Raw genomic sequence first — 16455 nt, forward strand, 5'->3', positions numbered from 1 at the left:
ATAAATGCTCGATTTAATGAGTATATATAATTTTTGGATTACATATTCTCTTACAATTAAAATTATAATTTGTTAACATGTTTTATATTAAAATTCGAATTCTATTTATTAATAAACAAGACCATGATTAAATCAAGCAGGAAAACCTATACAGATTAATTACCCGGGTTCTTTCTCTTAGTCTATTGATTGATTAAAACATTATACAACCAGGGCATATACATCATGCATTAAAACAAGAACAGGGCTTGAAATGAAATTTAGACTTGCCATTACGTCCCAAGATATGCAAGAACTGTGGATCATCTAGATTACAGTGCCGCTTGGAATCAATGCGTCCTTGATTACAGTAACAATTCCACTCTTTATGAAATATCCATCAGTTTCTCTCGCTGCTTCTTGCACATTGTCACCATTAATGATCTGATACATAAACAAAGATATACCTTTACTACAGGTCAAGACAACGGTTCTACCAGAACAAGGACGCATGCAATACGTTCACAGCAACTAAAAACTATTTAAGAGATTAGTTTCACAGCATTTGAAATGACAATCAAATAGTCTCTGAGTTACAAAACATATGGAAAACTATTGTAGAAAAAAGTATTAAAAACAAATCATCCATCTTTGTTAAACTTTCAGGAAGAAATGGATTGTGGTGATCATCTCAGGAAAAAAAAAAAAAGAGAGAGAGAGAACTAAAATTAATAATTCTTCAAAGCTGCAATTCTATTTATTACCTTCACATCGGCTCCAATTCGAGCATTTTTGTCAATAATGGCTCTCTTAATATGAGAATTCTTGCCAATACCAATTGGAACACTACCCTTTGCTGCCAGAAACCTCCTGTCAGCATCAGTCTGGGACAAGACATTTTGAAAAAAGGACAATCAATACAAATTGAAAATGGAAGAAAAGTAAAATCATCACTTCCACTAATTCAATCCCAAATGGTCAATTCACACAGAACTAAAAGATAACAGACAGCAAAATGTTAATTCTCAGAAGCTTGTACCTCATAATAATCTGCTCCCATTAATAATGTGTCCTCTATGATTGCACCTTCTGATATGCAGGATCGAAGCCCAACCACTGAGTGGTGAATTTTACAGTTCTGAGGAGGACAAACAAGAAAGAGAGACATTAATGTCTAGGAATAAACTTTTATGCACATTATTCACAATGGTCTCATTACAGGATATAAAAACAATTTCAACATCAAATGGAAGAGATAAAGGGGCTAGGATATACTACAGAGAAACAGTATTGCCTAGAGCCAACTAAAAGACCTTTTGCCAAGCTTTCAGACCAAGAACTTACCTTAATAACACAACCCTCACCAATAACACTATCTGTAACATCAGCATCAAGCATCTTGGATGGAGGCAAATAGCGAGGTTGAGTATAGATTGGAGATGAACGATCATAGAAGCTGCCAAAGAATATTAAAAAAATATAAAAACATATCAAATTAATGATCAAGCTGGAAGCATGGCACATGGAGTAGAACTGAAATTAGAACCAAAAATACCTGAAATCTGGCACTGGCTTTTTAGTTATACCAAGATTGGCATTGTAAAATGCCTCGATTGTACCAATATCTTCCCAGTAGCCATCATATAAGTAAGCTTGCACCTACAAAGGTTATTAAGCAATTAGGATTCCAGAGATGATGAGAGCACTAAAAAGACAAGTTTGACGCTGAAACCTATAGCAAACAAACTGCAGCAGTTTGTAATGGAAAACCTTTAGCCTAATGAATCTACTTGGTATACCAAAAGGGATAAAGAAGAAAGTTTGTTCAAGAATCAAGATGCTAATATATAAAAAGGACAGAAGTAATCAGACTTAGGAAATAACATTACAGATTCAAAAATGAGTAGGAAATTGGGACTACCGCACACTCATGAACACAACTCCTTCTCAGACATTCTTTGCAAGTTAATACACTACAAGATGCATCATAAAGCCCATAGATGCTGCAAGAGTTTGGGCAATATGGCTTCAAAATAGATAAAAATTAATGTTTTGTATTATGATTTCCGCATTCAGACTAAATTTACACAAATAGGCTATGTCTATATGCCCCAAGAATAACCAACTATTCTTGATACAAACTTATTAGAAGTATAAAGGGAGATGACTGAATGAAAGAATACTTACTCTCATCCCAATGGAAGTAGCACCAGGAATAACTTCACTTCCAAAATCATTGGCTCCAGGAAACTTATCTCTTAGAAGATCTAACATCACATTTTTGCTGACCACATATATCCCCATACTAGCAATATAAGGCAACTCTTTTGCTCTCTCATCATCAAGACCTAATATTGTAGTATCAACCTAGAAGAAAATAACAAGTAACAAAATTCAAAAAAATAAAATCATCTCCCTCAAAGCTTTATCAAATAATCAAACATAAAAGCATATTCACAAGTAAGTTCTTTTTTGTAAGAAAGAACCTACCTTCATAGCTTTCAATTGCTCCCCTTTTGGTTTCTCAGCAAATTCAATTATGCGCCCTTCTTCATCAATTTTCATCAGACCAAAGGCAGTTGCACGTTTTTCATCCATTGGTAGAGCAGCTACAGTTATATCAGCATCAGTTTCTCTGTGTGCTTGGATAAACCTTTCATAATCCATCCGATATAAATGATCCCCTGCAAGAATCAAGAATTCCAGAACATTGTGCTCCTCAAATAACCACAAATACTGTCTGACAGCATCAGCTGTGCCCTGTAAATTGTTCAATTAAAAATTTCATGAGAGAAAATAGTAAATGACAACCAAAAAAAAAGAAGAAAAAAGCCCGCAATATAAGATCACTTATTTAAAAGAAGTAAGGTTGCCTTTGGTTAGGTAAGCATTGTCATTATTTTCATATCATAATCTTGAGCAAAATTAAGGTCAACCGCACCATTTCATATTTGATTTGAACATATTTTTCTTATTCTACTTCACCAGCCTAAATTAGAATTGCACAATTTTGAACTAAAAACTCTTAACAGATACTTCAATTTCAAAACCCCTATCAGAATTCCCCTTAACAGATTTTATCAAACCAATAAGTACCTGGAACCAATTTGGGTTCTCTGGGCTCTGCTGAGCTGCAAGAACTTCAACAAAACCTTCATTCTTGTAGCCACCCATGTTGCTTGCATATGCCCGAGAAAGGTGACGATTAAGAGATGCAGAGTTGAATTGTGTAAGAACATAAATCTTTGATATATTACTGTTCAAGCAGTTGCTAACAGGAATATCAATCAGCCTGTAATTTGCTCCTAAAGGAACAGCAGGTTTTGCCCTCTTCTTGGTAAGTGGGTAAAGGCGGGTCCCAGCACCACCTCCAAGAATAATTCCCAAGACACTCTGTTAGGACTCAAATAGCAAAATGTTAGTATAATCCTTCACTTTATGAATGAAACCAAAGACAGAAAGAGCTGAATATTAGGTAGAGTAGAGGGCATAGTTATTAATTAAAATAACCATTATCCTATAATTTCTAAGGCCTTTTGTTTCCAGTCATTGTGTTGATTAAAGGTGGAGTTAAGGGCTGATGGATATCGGTCTACAAAATCAATCAATAGGATACACAAGTAATATCAAGAAATTACACAAAAACAAATGCAATGATCGCAAAGATGACAACAATTAACAACAAAAGCACAACCTACTAGTCATCAGGTAAGGAAGAAAGACACCAGCAAAATTCGAACAATCAGGCAAATTAAATTCCAATTATCTGGACTATTAAATTAATTTTAATTTCAATCCTTTTCTCTCTTGTCCTTCATCTCCTCGTAATCGAGTGCAGATCAATGTCAGCCAGAGGCCAACTAATTCCTTATGGACCCAAGTGCGGTTGACTGGAAATTGTTAACAAGCACAATCAAATACAAATCAACAAACTAGCAGGTAGTCGTAGACCATAAATGCAACTTATAACAACATCAAAAGTAAAATGAAAAAAGCGGCATATGACATGATGTAACAGTAAAAATTAAGTCATTGACTGAAGTATAAGCGTATATAAAATAGAGTAAGACGTTCAAGCAATTCAAACAAAAACCAACAATCTGTTCGCTGATTACTGACGTTGAATCTAAGTATTCACAGTCTGGAGTTTTTTCTGGTTGATCGTTATACAGTAAAATCAAATCTAGAAGAAAGTAATGTCCCATCAACAACGAATCCAATCCAATCCAACCACACCAAAGGCATCAATTATCAACTCATATCCTGATTACTACGTGGAAACTGGGATCCAAGCATCATACCGAACTCAAACTTTGAACAAAACAATTGAAACTTCGATCAAAAGAAAGAAATGAAGGAAGAAAACTCACTCTGCTAGCGTCAGGGTCAAGACAAGTTTGCGAATTCCTGGAATCGGAAACAGCCTTAGGAGAAACGATCGTAGGAGTCCTCTCATTATAAGCAATTCCTCGGCGAGCAGAAAAAACCTTGGAATAAATCTTATCACCAGAGAGGTCAGACGATGAGAAGGAAAGGCTTCTCACAGGCGTTTTCCGGAGGAGATTCGACGAATTAGACGATGAAGAAGAGGAAGTCGAAGACGACGGTACTCTCGGAACTCCGATCGCCGCCATACTCGCCATTTGCAAGTTCAGATTTCCAAAAACAAAAAGCCTAGAGCTTCTCTGGCTCACTCTCTTCGCTGAAGAAGAGCAGCAAAATGTGGAGTGTTACGTTTAATTTACATGGAGGATCTGATATATGATGAGTGTTGGGGAACCGTTTTGCCCATTCCTTTTGCATGAATTTACGGGAGTGGTTGGCGTGATTTGGCGCGGCAGAGAGAGATGGAAGCAGGGGCATTATGGGAAAAGGATTTATTTACGGTGTTTTTACTGGAGAAAAAATCAGCGGTTTGCAAACAATAAGTTTGGTGGCTGCCACTTGAGGATTGGATGAGGAAACAACTGTCACATGGGCTTTGCCGTTATTATCATTTTTTAATTTTTTAGGATTTTTAGCACCGTCAGTTTTCTTTTTATTGTGGGGTGAGCGACTGCTTTTCTTTCCACCACGTGAAGCGAAGAGACGTTCACGATTCACGAGCGTATGTGAAGGTAATCGCCATAACACTCATGATACCAAGTATGTACGCTTCCTTCCACGACAAAATCGGCTTACATTTTTTTTTTTATTTTTAGTGTGATTTCTGTACAAAAGTGGTCTATATGTAATTTACAGACTTTGCACAGTATTGAAAAACTGAATTAAAATCGAAAAGGTAATTATTATAAACATTAAAATAAATTTATTTTATTATTTTAATTTAATTTTACTTCTCCACTAAAAAAATGAAATCAAATTAAATAAAGAATCAATTATATATATATGTCTTAATTTATCATTAAATATTAATGTATATATGTAACTTAATATCAATTTTTATTATTTTTAATTATAAATATATTAATCATTTTATGATCATTAATTATATGATTAAATTATTTTTTAATTACGTTTTATACCTTTTAGTTAAAATTTATATAATTAAAAAAATATATATATAATAGTATAATATATTTATTAAGATGTATTTTATAAACTGACTTTATTTATTGATATGTTATTCTATGAGATTGAATTATGGTTTACTCAAAATATCAACGATACATTTCGAATAAAATATTTTATGAAGCCTATGGTAATAATGAATAATATACAGTAAAATAGTATTTATAAGTGAATATTAATAATTAAATTCATAAAATTTAATATTACATTAGCTATCATATTTTTACTTTGAAAAAATATTATTTATAATCTATGAAATTTTTATAAATATATATTATATTAAAAATTAAATTTATTTTTAATACTTATTATTGTAAATCAAAATTTAAAGTAAAAATTATATATTATCCAATAAAATTTTAATTTTAAACAGTAAAATAAAAATATAATAAAAAAATTTATCTAAAGTCCAAAAGCTACGTAATTTTATGCTTTTAGCTTAGGTTATGCTTTGATTTGCTATTATTTTATAATTATTATAAAAATATTATATGACTTATGAAAAATATTTTGTTTTATTTTATATTTTTATAGGAGAATTGTTTGTTTGATTTTAATATTTCTTTTGAGTAAATTAATATGTTTATATTATTTTGTTAATATTTTATTTTGATGTTGGTATTGTTATTTTAATATCAGCATTGTTATATTTATTGATATTTTTTGAATCGAATTGAATTAAAATTAAAATTTAAATCAAAATTATAATTAAAATTATAATCAAAAATTGAAACCGCAAACACTTAAAACTAAACTGGAACTGAAAGAGGAATTTTATTTTTCTTTTAGTTCCAAAAATAAAAGAACTAAAATTTGATTATGATTTAAATTCTAACGATAAACTAAACCGAAATTAGAGCTGCATAGCCTCATCCCTAACAATGATGGCTCTACTATTAACATTTGCATAATAATTTATTTTGAAAATCTATTAAAAATATATTATTTAAATTTTATATTTTAATAAAATAAATTAATTAGTTTTCTTATATTATTTTGCGATCTTTTTAGCGAATGCAGTGTTATATTCGCTGAGATAAAATTCATTATATATGTTTATTTATTATTAATTTTAATCTAAAATTATAAATATTACATAGAAATATTTAATATTACATAAAAAATATAATATCACTTAAAAGATTAAATTTCCTATACTACCAATTCAAAAATAGTAATAACTAAACATATTTAATTTAACTTAACAAATACAATGTTGCACTCATTAGAGAAATTATTTTGAAAAATATATTAATTAACACCTATATTTTATTAAAAAAATAATTTTTATATTTTTACTCCATTTATCTTTTAATTTATTAGTTAATTTAAATTAAGTTTCCTACAGTGGTAAATATATTTAGGAAAATCTTATTTTTTAAAATTCCTTTGTATATATACATATTTATAGATGTTGACCACTCAAAAAATTAGTCATTAATTTTTTTTTATAAAAATTAAAAATGGTCGAGACCAAAACACATGCTATGTATTTAAAAGTTTATAAACTTTTAAATTTTACTATAACTTTTTCAATAATAAACTTTATCAAAATAATTTATTATAATTATATACGTGATAAATTAATAAATAATTTTTAATTATTCATATAGAGATATATATTTAATAGCATTAATAATGGTGTAAATTTTTATAATTTTGGAGTATTAGATTTTATCGAGTCTAATTGTAAGATAATATATAATATTTTATTATATATTTATTATATATTTACTCTGGATATAATTTTTTTCTAGAGCTGTTATTGATTTTTTGTTAATCAATACATTTAAAGAACTTAAAAATTACTAGATATTATAGAGACTAAATAATTTATGTCTATAAAATAAATAAATAATATTTAAATTATACAAACCGAATAAAATTTAAATTAATGTTAAAATATTTGGAGGAACTAAAAAGTAAACAACATAAAAATATAAAAATTAATTAATGTAATTTTAAAATTAAATGATTAATTAATTAAATATAAGACTAATTAATATATTTTTAAAATAAATAACTAATTAATTAATTTCATTAAAAATAGAAGAATAAAATAATAATTTTTTAAATTTATTTTATATTATATATTCTAAATATTTATAATTTAGAAGATTTTAAATTTAAATTTTAATAAGTGTATAATAAAAAAAATCCTAGAAAATCCAAAGAAAAAAGAAAACCTTTTTCTATGGACCAAGGTGATGGTGGTGAGATTATGGATAATATATTTTCCATTAAGGAAGATAATAATATGAAAACAAAATTAATAAATGACAAATTTAATTTCAATTAGGATATTATAATTTTTTTATTAATTTTTTTTAATTAAGAAAGTTTTAATTTTCTTTTTAAAAATTCAATGAATCTTCCAATTGATTTTAGAACTTTCTTTTATATATATATATATATATATTATAAATTCATTTGATTTGGCTTAAAAAAAAACATTGGATTTGGTTTGTATGTGTAACGACTGAATTTTTAAATAATTATTTTATATATAAATTTTGATATTTTAATGTATTAAATATTGTAGTATTTTAATTTGAATTTTTTGGATTTTAAAAATTGAGCTTTTATTTTTCAATGTAATTAATTTCAATAATTTTTAAAAATTAATTTAAAGACCACATGGTAAGTTTGAAAATATTTTTCAACTCCATAAAATTTTTTGAATTTTCTACAATTTTTCGGAATTTTCAGGCTTCGTTTAAGACAAGGCAAAAATTAAATTTCGGATATCCTGAATCAGACCAGATGAATCAAATCGGTTCTGATCAAACCGACTGAATCGAACTAGCCTTTTCTTTTTTTTCCTTCCCTCTTCCTTGTGTGCCCGATCACTCCTCCTTTTCTCTCTCCTCCTCTTCCCCCATCACTGGCCACCACCTCCCCCGCATTCCTCTCTCGTCGGCGCTCCTCTTGCACCCCTCCCTAGCCGCTGTCGCCTCTTTTTCCAGCTAGGAAACGTGCCCAAACTCTCCGTTTCTTCATGCGTGCCGTTTCATCTTCTCTCACTGTTTTTGGTGATTCCGACCACCAATTGAACAGGGTCTTGTCTTCATTTTATTTTATACCTCATAAGCTTACTATAGACACTAATTTTACAAATTTTCATTGGGTGGTTTGTGAGAATAGAACCCGAGAAATTTCATTTCAGCCATTTTCGACTTATAGGCCAGATTTCTCTCATACCATAAATCCTATTAAAAATCCGAGACCACTTTTAAAATTTTTCCAACACATAAAATTTGGTGGGTTTCACAAGCTAGCCAGTGATTTTTTGGGTCTTTAATGAATCTTTTTAATTAAATAAAAATTATATTCTAACTCATGGTGTTGTAGGTTTTGCATAAGTATTTTCATTTCTAAAAAATTTCATCAGCAACCGAGACTGCGATTTTGAGCCAGACACGCGGGTTGTTGGGCCCACTTTAAAAGTGGGTCAATATTACAATGTTTTCTACTATTTTCAGACACTCTAAATGTGTTCTAGGTGTCAGAATTGGCGTAGGTAAATCTAAACTCTAAATTCCTCTTTTTACCTAATGTTGAGCTTAGAATAAAAATCAATAAAATATTCATGAGTAGTTAAAAAATTATGATTCTTATTACAATAATATAATCGTATTGTTAAGGACTGCAAGGAATAATTATAAAATTTTTAGAGTTAATTTGGATAGTTTTTGTAAAATATTAGTTTTATACTTATTAGCTAAATTGTGTATTTATATGAGAATTGGCTGGTTTGATAGGGCCAGGAAGGACATTGTGTTGTTATTGTGTGGTAGGCCCGAGATCGTAATTTTGAAAGTGTTAGTTGAGTTGTTTTACAAGATGGATATGTCCTAGGTACAGGAGAAACTCTGTCGAATTTTCAGCATAAATTTTGGGTGTCTCTGACTCTTTAAATCTTTGTTCGATTCATTATTAATAAATTTCTTGAATATAATTGTTTAGGTGATCAGAGTCAACCTTCCTCATCCTCTCAGCTGTCCCAGTGACATTTGGATAATCTGTGAGTTTGATATTGATTTTATTTGTAATTTCAATATTGTTAGTTTTATTCAAAGTATGCTCATGCATTCACTTATATGTATATATATACTTAGTTAAATGCTAGGCATGTCCCTTCACTACATATATTATTGAATTTATTTATAGATATTGCCTTAAGATAACTTGGAGCTCTGTGTATGTGTTGGTGTGCGTATGGTGTGGATATGGATATGGATATAGGTAGGGTAGGTAGTCACGGCTGGAACTTGACTTACTGAGACTTGATCCTTATATATGGATAAGTCGAAGTGAGTACGGTTTTAAGTTGATCTCGCTAGCCCCGCGTATGGATTATTAAGCGAAAATCTGATTCGAGTTGACTTTGTTAGCAGATATTTGATTAAAAGAACTGTATAGGATATCAGCTCTCATATATGTATTGATATAATATATGAGTATATGTGTGCTCCAAATTATCTTTTGTGTAAATATTGATTGAATTGTTTGAACTATATGAATATGTTGTATTTCATACATAGGAACGCATTAGATTTAGTTAGTTATAAAAATTATATTTAAAATCAATATCTTACTTTCTGAGTCAAACGCTTACATCTGTTCAACAAAAAATATTTTGTTTTGTCGTTATTATCTTTTAATTAGATCTATAAATCTACATGGACCAATAGTTATAATTTTTATTTGGGTTGTAATAACTTAAATTTTAGAGTTGTAAAATTAACTATGTGATGTTTATTGCTGTTGATGGAGGGAGTTGAGCTCCCGAATATTTATTCATGTGATTTGAGAATTATGAGGGTGAGCTGAACTCTCCATATTATTAATAGTTGGGTGAATTTATACTCCCCATTTAATAGTTTAATTTATAGGCAAACTCTGTCTGTTTGTTTTCTTGAAATTTGGCTAACTTATTGTGTTTTATGGTCGGGCTAGAGATAGTTAGGCTTATTGCAGACTTCGGAAGCCTTATACTGACCCAAGTCTTACTGTCAGTTTGGTCCAAAAATCGGGTCGTGACAGTATGAGTTACATAAGGAAAGATTTTTCTTTTACCTTAAATTCGATATTACGTAATTATATATATATATATATAAAAGATTTCAACATTCAAGTTTTATAAATCCAATTTTAGTTGAATTTCAATTTCTTTGAAATAATTTTAATTTATTGTTAATTTTCAAATTAAATTAATCCAAAATCGTTCTTAACAAGATTAGTCGTGAAATAGTAAATTATCTTTGATCCAAATAATTGAGATTAATTTATGATTTAAAAAGTGTTTCATTCAATGCTTGCTCTTTAATGGTTGAAATAGTAAAATTGATAATTGAAAATTAATTAAAAAATTTATATTTACTGTTATGTAAACTAATGAATAATAATAACAATAACAGTGTAACACCCCAAAATTTTAAATTTTATTATTTTATGAGCATTTTTGGTATTTTAATTTTGTTTAAATTTTAGGAATTTTTTTGAGATTTTTCGGATTTTAAAAATCGGATTCGATTTTCCAAAAATATAAACTTTGATGATTTTTAAAAATTAATTTAAAGACCACGTGGCAAAACTAAAAATATATTTGGAGTCTACGAATTTTTCTGAGTTTTTTGGAATTTTTTCGAAATTTTTGGACCTCGTTTTCGGTCCCGAGACAGAGTAAAAATTTAAAATTTTGTATCCTGAATCGAACCGGCTGAATCGAACCGAACCGGATCGGACCGGTCGAATCGGACCGGCCTTTTCTTTTTCTTCTTCCCTTCCCCGCGAGCGTCCAACCTCCTCCCCTTCTCTCTCTCTTTTCTCTCTCCTCCCTCCTCCCCTTGCCGCGCTGCCACCTCCCCTGCCTCCCCACCTCGCCGGCGCGCCGCCTCAGCCCTCCCCCACGGCCGGCCGCCGCCTGGAACGCCGGAAAACGGCTCCAGAAGTGATGCGCAGCGCGTGCGCGACCGTTCACCTTCCCGGCCAAAATCCTGCCGATCTGGCCACCAATCGGACCGGGTCTTGTGTCTAAACTCATCTACTCGTTGAGAGCTTTCCATAGACACCAAGAACACCGAAACCCATCGAGCGGTTTGTCCAATTTTTGCCCAAGAAGTTTTAGCCAATTTTGACTTTCGGGCTAGATTTCTCGCAAACCGTGAATCCCACGAGAAAACCGAGAGTACCAGAGCTCTCCACTTGTCGAAAGCTTCACGGCGACATAAATTTTGAATTTTTTCGACACCGTTTTTGGGTGGCTCCCACGGAACTTCGCAGTGTTTTTCCGAGCATTAAATGAGCTTAGAAAATTCTGAAAAATTTATGTACTAACCCCCGTGTTGTGAGCTTCGTGTAGGTATCCTCAATTCGCGGAAATTCAACAGTTGACCAGGTCTGTGAATTTCCGGCCAGACAGACCCGTTACCGGAAAAGTCTCCGAATTGGACCGAGGTTTTGGCTACCCCCCATTGTCAGACGTCCCGAGCGCGTTCCCGAAGTCGGAATCGGCAAAGGTAAACCCGAACCTTGCTTTTTCGTAATTTTCTAGTGCTTAAATAGGATTAAAAATTTATAAAATATTCGTGGTAGCTCAGAAAATTATGATTCCTTTTGCAATAGCCTAGTAATATTGCTAAGGACCGCGGGGCAAAGTTTTAGAATTTTTAGAGCTTGTTTGGGTAGTTTTTGGAAAAATGATCAATTATAAGGACTAAATTGAAATTTTACATATTGTAATGGATGACTGATTTGATGGGCCCAGGAGGGGCTGTGTGATGTGATTGAGTTGTGAATATATGGATTGTGAATATAGAAGTGTGTTTTGAGCCCTTTTGCAGGTTGGGTAGGTCCTAGGTATAGGGGAGACTCTGCCAGATTTTCGGCACGACTTAGGACGTATTTGGTCTTTTCATGATTTGTATTGAGTCAATTGTGTTAAATAATTGTAATGTAATTGTCAGGTGAGCCGGATGACCTTCTTCCTCCGCCGCACTTGATGACCGTTGTCAAGTCTGTGAGTAAAATATTAATTTTAATTGTAATTTCACTATCATTACATGTTCAAGCATGCCCATGCATCACTTATATGCATATATCTATGTAGATAAACTTTAGGCACGATTTATGTTGCATTCATAACTGTGAAAGTGCCATGTATGTTGCTGTGGTAATTTGGAGCAATGTGCGTGCGTTGACGTGTGTGTGATGTGGTGTGGACTATGGATAGGACGGGTAGTCACGGCTTGAGATCTTCGCTGGGACCCGATCCTTCGGGGGGTAGTCACGGCTTGAGTTCTTCGCTGGGACCCCCGATTTGGTTTATTAAGCGAAAGTCCGGCTTGAGTTCTTTGCTGGCACCAGGTTGGATTTAAGAGAGCTGTATAGGAGATCAGCTCCCATATATTATGATTGATATCACTGGGTGTGTGAGTGCTCCAAATTACCTTTTTGATGTTATGATGTAAAAATGTTGTTGATGTTGCATTTCACTCTACAGGGTGCATTAGTTTTAGATAGTTATAGAGATTATGGTTAAAATTGATATTTTACTCTCTGAGTCGAACACTCACTCCTGTTCAATATTTTTTCAGGCCACAGGAGGATATTTTTTAGATTAACCTGCTTTTTTCCTAGCAGGTCGATTATTAACGTTTGTATAAACTTGTTAAATTTTAGAATTTTCGCATGTGTTAGAAATGTTTATTTGATATGAGTCTGTAAACTAAATTATTATTTTGGACCTGTAAACTTAATATTCTATGCATGTTTGATGGATTGGATGAGGGAGCTGAGCTCCCATTTATTTTATCTTTGATGAGTATGTGGAGGGTGAGCTGAGCTCCCCAATTGAGTATTTATTGTGTTTACAGGTCGGGTGAGTCAAAAACTCCCCGTTGAAAGGTCCATTTTATGGCCGGACTCTGTCCGGTTGATTTATTGAAATTGGGCCCAAATGGGCCTTAGAGTTGGGTTAAGTGAATAATTAGGCTTACTACGGGCCTCGGGGGCTTTAGGCTGGCCTGTGTCCTAGTCTTGGAGTCGGCCCATAGGTTGGGTCGTGACAAATGTGGTATCAGAGCTTAAGCTCCAGATTCTTAGGGAAAAATTGTCTAAGTGTTGGGAAGAGTCTACTAGGAGTCACATGTGGAAAAATAGGGTCCACATTCGTCTTGCATTGTCATCTTTGCTTCTAGTTTCTGCTTCATATATTGTGTGTAAATATGAGTCTATAGAGCTATGTAATGTGCAGTTTTGAATTTTGTGGGCTAATGCTGTTGAATTTCAGGAAAATGCGTAGAAGCAGGAGAGCTGCCACTGCACCAGAACCAGATGTGCCTGACGAGGTGTCAGCACAAGATGAGGGGCCTGCCCCGAGGAGGCGGGGTAGGAGGCCTAGAGCTGCTCAAGTAGAAGAGCAGCTCAAGTAGAAGAGCAGCTGCCAACAGTTCAGGATCAGTCTTTCATGGCACAGAGTCCCATGGACTCCATGGCAGCTACTCTAGCTGGTTTGCAGAGGACCATCGATATGATGGCGCAGTATATGGTCCACCCTCCACAACAGCAGCAGTCCACCGCATCAAGAGGGGAACCTTACAAACAGATTATAAATTTCAAGAAGTTGGTGCCTGGTATTTATGATGTGTCAGACGATGCGTATCGGTTTTTGGATTCCTGACGGCAGGAGCAATTGCGATTGATCGAGAAGACTCATAGAGTGTATGCAGCATGTCATGGGGCCTATGCCTAGACAATGGATGAATGACTACATATTACCTCGGATGGAGTGTTTGTCGTGGACTCAGTTTGTGGAACTGTTCATCAATCGGTTTGTGCCAGAAAGCTTCAGGGATCAAAAGCAGTGGGCCTTTGAGGCCTTAAGACAGAATGGCAGGTCTGTAGATGAATATGCTACAGAATTTCTGGAATTGAACAGATATGCCCCTACAGCAGTAGCTACAGAAACTATGAAGGTGAAAAGATTCTTAAAGGGGCTTGACAGAAGGTATGCGAACCTAGCCATGATGTCTGATCAGTCTTTTGATGTGGTGGTTGATCGAGCCAGACAGATTGAGATTAGCTATGCTGTGAATGACAGCGGAAGAGCAAAGAAAAACAGAGCAGAGGGTTCTACCAATGTTCCCCAAATGGGTACTCCAGACAGTGGTGGCCAGAGTAATTACAAAGGAAAAAGTAGGAACAAAAAGAGTGGTTTTAGACACAAACCTCGAGGGTTCAGACCAGGATACGGATCCAACAGTGGTCACAGTTCAGGGTACAGCAGTTCTGGGTCTGGTTCAGGATCCTCCTTGGCACCTTGTGCACAGTGTGGAAGAGGACATTCAGGACCTTGTTTGATGGGTTCAGAAGTATGCTTCAGGTGTGGCCAACCAAGTCACTTTGCTAGGGAATGTCCTGTGTTCAGTGAGCCACAGATGGGGTCATAGGGTTCTGTTGCAAATGTTCCTCGCCAGTTGTATCCGGGTGCTTCCAGCATGGCAGGCAGTCAGTTTAGTGGCCAACAGGGCCGAGGACAAGGGGGACATGGATTTGGAGGCAGATCAGGAGGTAGAAGTTAGTATCAGGGTTCTGCCACTCAGGGTAGGGGTCAAGCTCGGGTTTTCACCCTGACCCACCAGGATGCTCAAGCTTCAAATGCAGTTGTGGCAGGTATTCTTCTGGTCTGTTCCTATGAGGCTCGTGTTTTAATAGATCCGGGTGCTACGCACTCATTTGTCTCCCCTGTGTTTGCCTTGAGGTTGGGTAGAAACCCTACAACCTTAGAATGTCCTTTGTCGGTAGCTACCCCACTTAGTGACAACATAGATGTAGATATGGTTTTTCCGGGTAGCCCAGTAGTAGTGGATGGAAAGATCCTCCCAGTAGACTTGGTTCCTCTACCAGTAATGGATTTTGATGTAATTTTGGGGATGGATTGGTTGGCAACTCAGTATGCCACTTTAGACTGCAGGAACAAAAAGGTGCATTTCCACATACCTGGTGTGGATGAGTTTAGCTTTGATGGTGACAAAAGCGTGGCTCCATATAACTTGGTGTCAGCAATTAGTGCTAGAAAAATGTTGAGGCATGGATGCCAAGGGTATTTGGCATTGGTGAGAGATACATCTGTAGAAGGTGTCAACATGGAAAATGTTCCTGTTGTCAGAGAATTCATGGATGTCTTCCCTGAAGAGCTTCCAGGGTTGCCACCAGAAAGGGGAATAGAGTTCTGCATTGATGTTGTTCCGGGTACAAACCCCATATCCATGCCACCTTACAGGATGGCCCCAGCAGAATTAAAAGAGTTAAAGGAGCAACTACAGGAGCTGTTGGACAAAGGTTTCATACGTCCGAGCACTTCACCCTGGGGTGCTCCTGTTCTATTTGTGAGAAAGAAGGATGGGTCATTGAGGTTGTGCATTGACTATAGACAGCTGAACAAGGTGACTGTGAAGAACAAGTATCCACTTCCTCGGATCGACGATCTGTTTGATCAGCTCCAAGGGGCTAGATTCTTTTTCAAGATAGACCTGCGATCAGGCTACCATCAGTTGAGAATCAGGAATCAGGACGTGTCCAAAACGGCATTCAGGACAAGATACGGTCATTATGAGTTCTTGGTGATGTCTTTTGGACTCACTAATGCACCAGCAGCCTTCATGGACTTGATGAACCGGGTGTTCAAGCCATTTTTGGACCGTTTTGTCATCGTATTCATAGATGACATTTTGGTATACTCTCGGACCGAGGAAGAACACGTGTGGCACTTGAGGATGGTGTTGCAGACGTTGAGGGAGCACCAGCTATATGCCAAATTTTCAAAATGTGAATTTTGGCTAGAAAGCATCTCATTCTTGGGACACGTGGTTTCTAGTGATGGCATTCAAGTGGATCCCAAGA

The 16455-nt window shown here is 34.4% G+C and overlaps 1 protein-coding gene across 1 annotated transcript; it reads right to left on the reverse strand.

The window, feature by feature from the left end:
• Positions 1 to 149: 149 nt before the first annotated feature.
• On the reverse strand, positions 150 to 4729 carry LOC110665796 (glucose-1-phosphate adenylyltransferase small subunit 2, chloroplastic). The gene is made up of 9 exons (XM_021826055.2): positions 4350 to 4729; positions 3076 to 3372; positions 2470 to 2739; positions 2167 to 2346; positions 1535 to 1638; positions 1324 to 1435; positions 1019 to 1117; positions 744 to 863; positions 150 to 423 (listed from the first exon to the last, which is right to left on the reverse strand). Exons 1-9 carry the CDS (start codon positions 4620 to 4622, stop codon positions 307 to 309), a joined length of 1572 nt encoding a protein of 523 aa, XP_021681747.2. The 5' UTR covers positions 4623 to 4729; the 3' UTR covers positions 150 to 306.
• Between the last annotated feature and the right edge of the window lie 11726 nt (positions 4730 to 16455).

The sequence above is a fragment of the Hevea brasiliensis genome, chromosome 7 (genome assembly GCF_030052815.1).
Source record: "Hevea brasiliensis isolate MT/VB/25A 57/8 chromosome 7, ASM3005281v1, whole genome shotgun sequence".
Taxonomy (NCBI): domain Eukaryota; kingdom Viridiplantae; phylum Streptophyta; class Magnoliopsida; order Malpighiales; family Euphorbiaceae; genus Hevea; species Hevea brasiliensis.

Coding starts and splice junctions, on each gene's coding strand:
- LOC110665796 (XM_021826055.2), bottom strand. CDS start 4,622: ATGGCGAGTATGGCGGCGATCGGAGTTCCGAGAGTACCGTCGTCTTCG. Junction 2,740..3,075: donor AGAACCCAAATTGGTTCCAG/GTACTTATTGGT, acceptor AACAATTTACAG/GGCACAGCTGATGCTGTCAG. Junction 424..743: donor GAATTGGAGCCGATGTGAAG/GTAATAAATAGA, acceptor TTTATGTATCAG/ATCATTAATGGTGACAATGT.